General features: G+C 58.2%; 1 protein-coding gene across 1 annotated transcript in view; it reads right to left on the bottom strand.

Moving 5' to 3' along the window:
* Positions 1-1,563: 1,563 nt before the first annotated feature.
* Positions 1,564-1,932, bottom strand: part of SMYD5 (SMYD family member 5) — an 8,957-nt gene continuing 8,588 nt past the window's right edge. The window contains exon 13 of the mRNA XM_010008130.1: positions 1,564-1,901. Within this exon, the coding sequence (XP_010006432.1) occupies positions 1,763-1,901 (139 nt within the window). The 3' untranslated portion in view covers positions 1,564-1,762. The remainder of the gene's footprint in view (positions 1,902-1,932) is intronic.

Genomic DNA, 1,932 nt, shown 5'->3' with positions numbered 1-1,932 from the left:
GACACTGGCTTGGGCTGTACTAGCAGGGCTCTCCCACCAGCTGTATATATTTTTGTCTGAGCTAATGAACAAATTTTAGAGGAAGAGAAGTTTGTCTTTTTTTTCCATCAACCAAGGGATGAAGGGACCAATATCTCATCCCTTACTGACATTTTTCCCAGTAAACTTCCCAAGGTGCCTCCTGCAGCCAGGGCAGACCCCCGTGCTGCAGGGATCATTCATGCACTGGGGCAGAAGCAGCCCCACAGGACAGGATTTGTCTCTGGCACCCGTCCCCAAGGGCAGGCTGGTCACAGAACCAGAGCCCAGACCTTGGTGGGTGTCCCCAGATCTCCATGTCCCCACCGGGACCAACCCCTGGATTGCAGAATCACAAAATGGTTTGGGTCAGAAGGACCTTCAAGATCATCCAATTCCAACCCCCCTGCATGGGCAGGGACACCTCCCACCAGCCCAGGTTGCTCCAAGCCCCATCCAACCTGCCCTTCAACACTGCCAGGGATGGGGCAGCCACAGCTTCCCTGGGCAGCCTGGGCCAGGGTCTCACCACCCTCACAGCAAAGAATTTCCTCCTCCCGTACCCCCCCTGCTGTTCACCAGTACAAAGGACACGGCTCCACTTCTCACCAGTCTCGGTTTATTACGAACACTGAAGGGGACACGGCCCCAGGACAGCTGGGGACAAGCAGCGAGGTTTGGGGCTGGCAGTGATGGTCGTGTCAGAGGTTCCATCTACACCCTCACCCTCGGTCCCACAATCCAGCTGCCACAGGCCTGAAGGAAGAGACAGCAGGAAAACGGCTCCCCAGAATCCAAGAGGGGAGGAAAATAACCCCAGGCACATCCCCAGATGTTTCCTGGAGTTGTCTTCTCCCACCAGCTGCATGGTCCCCAGGCAGGGACACCACAGGCACAGTGGTGGTTGGCAGCAAGGGATGGATCACACCGTGTCCCTGCACCCCCCTCTGGGGGCTCACTCTGCAAAACCCACAACACCTTCTGGGTTTTGGGTGGTGGCCTGGCCTACCCAATGCCATCCTGGTGTGGGCTCTGGGCTAGCAGTGGCCTCCTGGCCTTGCATCATGTACAGGATGGGGCTGAGATGGGAGGGAGGCACCTGCCAGGCCCACTGCACTCAGGCATCTGAGCCACCATGAAGGTGTCTCTGTCCCACCTGCCAAATTGTTTTGCCCCTTGCTGCTCGCTGAGCCAAGGCATGGAATGGGGTATATATAAGGACCTCAGCTCCTGGGTGTGTAGATAGTGCTAATACAGACATTAAATAGTACCCCTCGTGCACAGACACATGGACACACATACACACAGGTTCCCCTTGTCCCTGTGGGTAGGAAAGGACACAATCCGTGCCCACAGCTGGCACGGACACGGCAGAGCAGCCTGGGAGGTGGCCACAAGGTGCCAACCATGATGTCCCCTACCCCAGCACGGGGGCTGGCCGGATCCCCCTGCCCTCCAGCCCCACCCCTGCCAGCACCAGCCAGCCCCTTCAGGGACTGGGATGTGGCAGGGGTGCCACCAGCTGACAGCCTGTCCTCAGGGAGGACACGGACAGTCTCACACACACACACACACACACACAAGGACAGGGGGGAGCAGGGCCTGCCTGCAGCTCCCATGCTGCCACACCTCGGCACGTGGCCTCCCACCCGACCCCACAACACAACCCTGTTCTAGTATTAAAGCTGCTGCCTCTCAGAGGACCCCCTCTGTCCCTTCCCTTTCCTCTCGCCTGGGCTCAGGATCAAACATCAGTCATCTCATCCTCCAGCTCAGCATCGTCTGTCTCTCCTTCACCCTCCTCCTCCTCGTCCGACGTCACGTCGGCGTCGTCGGCTTGAGCTAGGCACTTGGGACACGAGCAGGTAAACAAGTAGTTCTCCCTGGGAAAAGGGAAGGAAGAAGGAGAAAGAG

The sequence above is a fragment of the Chaetura pelagica genome, unplaced genomic scaffold, assembly GCF_000747805.2.
Source record: "Chaetura pelagica isolate M959 unplaced genomic scaffold, ChaPel_1.0 scaffold352, whole genome shotgun sequence".
Classification (NCBI taxonomy): domain Eukaryota; kingdom Metazoa; phylum Chordata; class Aves; order Apodiformes; family Apodidae; genus Chaetura; species Chaetura pelagica.
This window is presented reverse-complemented; position numbering and strand designations above follow the sequence as displayed.